Source organism: Austrofundulus limnaeus, unplaced genomic scaffold, assembly GCF_001266775.1.
Source record: "Austrofundulus limnaeus strain Quisiro unplaced genomic scaffold, Austrofundulus_limnaeus-1.0 Scaffold1890, whole genome shotgun sequence".
NCBI lineage: Eukaryota > Metazoa > Chordata > Actinopteri > Cyprinodontiformes > Rivulidae > Austrofundulus > Austrofundulus limnaeus.
Genome location: NW_013954292.1, coordinates 6,788 through 8,045, shown reverse-complemented (window position 1 = coordinate 8,045; position 1,258 = coordinate 6,788). Strand labels below are relative to the sequence as shown.

The 1,258-nt window shown below is 54.8% G+C and overlaps 1 protein-coding gene across 1 annotated transcript in view; it reads left to right on the top strand.

Moving 5' to 3' along the window:
- LOC106536598 (receptor-type tyrosine-protein phosphatase mu) overlaps positions 1-1,258 on the top strand; it is a gene marked incomplete at its 5' end in the record, with an annotated part of 28,253 nt that overhangs the window by 25,790 nt on the left and 1,205 nt on the right. The window contains 3 exon segments of the mRNA XM_014033907.1: positions 102-259; positions 962-1,097; positions 1,183-1,252. Of these exon segments, the coding sequence (XP_013889361.1) occupies positions 102-259; positions 962-1,097; positions 1,183-1,236 (348 nt within the window).

Below are 1,258 nucleotides of genomic sequence, written 5' to 3'. Positions count from 1 at the left end.
TGTTGACATGTCTCACCTGTGTTCCTCCTCTGACCTCCTGTTGACATGTCTCACCTGTCTCCTCCTCTGACCTCCTGTCCTCTCTGTGTCTCCAGCCTCAGGACGGGTACCGCATGGTCCAACAGTTCCAGTTCCTGGGCTGGCCCATGTACCGAGACACTCCCGTCTCCAAACGCTCCTTCCTCAAACTCGTCCACCAGGTGGACAAATGGCAGGATGAGTACGACGGTGGTGAGGGACGCACTGTTGTACACTGCCTGTGAGTACTACTACTACATACAGTACTACACACAGTACTACACATGGTACTACACACAGTACTACACATGGTACTGGGTCCTCTGTGGACCACAGTGTTCAGGTCAGAACCAGGCTCTGGGTCACCAAACATCCTGTTCAGGTTCTGCTGGTCTTCAGTTTAAACCAGGAACCCAAGTGGATCTGGTCCAACAGGTTCTGTTCTGGTTCTAAGACTCTGATCCAGCAGCAGCTTCTGATGGTTGTTGATGTGTTGTCTCCATCTGGTGGTCACAACCAGAAACATCTCTGACTCCTCTTCTTTCTCCTTATTCCCTCTCTGGCCCCTCCTCCCCTCTGACTCCTCCTCCTCTCTGGCCCCTCCTCCCCCTCTCTGACTCCTCCTCCTCACTGGCCCCTCCTCCTCTCTGGCCCCTCCTCCCCTCTGACTCCTCCTCCTCTCTGGCCCCTCCTCCTCCTCTCTGACTCCTCCTCCTCACTGGCCCCTCCTCCTCTCTGGCCCCTCCTCCCCTCTGACTCCTCCTCCTCCTCTCTGACTCCTCCTCCTCTCTGGCCCCTCCTCCCCTCTGACTCCTCCTCCTCTCTGACTCCTCCTCCTCTCTGGCCCCTCCTCCCCTCTGACTCCTCCTCCTCTCTGACTCCTCCTCCTCTCTGACTCCTCCTCCTCACTGGCCCCTCCTCCTCTCTGGCTCCTCCCCCTCAGGAATGGAGGCGGGCGCAGCGGTGTGTTCTGCAGTGTCAGTATTGTGTGTGAGATGTTGCGACAGCAGCGCTGCGTTGATGTGTTTCATGCAGTGAAGACGCTCAGAAACAACAAACCGAACATGGTGGACCTGCTGGTAAACAAACAAACAAACAAAAGATGTTTATTATTGAGTGTTTATGTTTGTGGTTTAACCGGAGGCGTGTCGTGTGTTTTTACAGGAACAGTATAAGTTCTGTTACGAAGTGGCTCTGGAGTTTCTGAACTCTGCCTAGCTTCAGGGAGACGCTCCTTCAT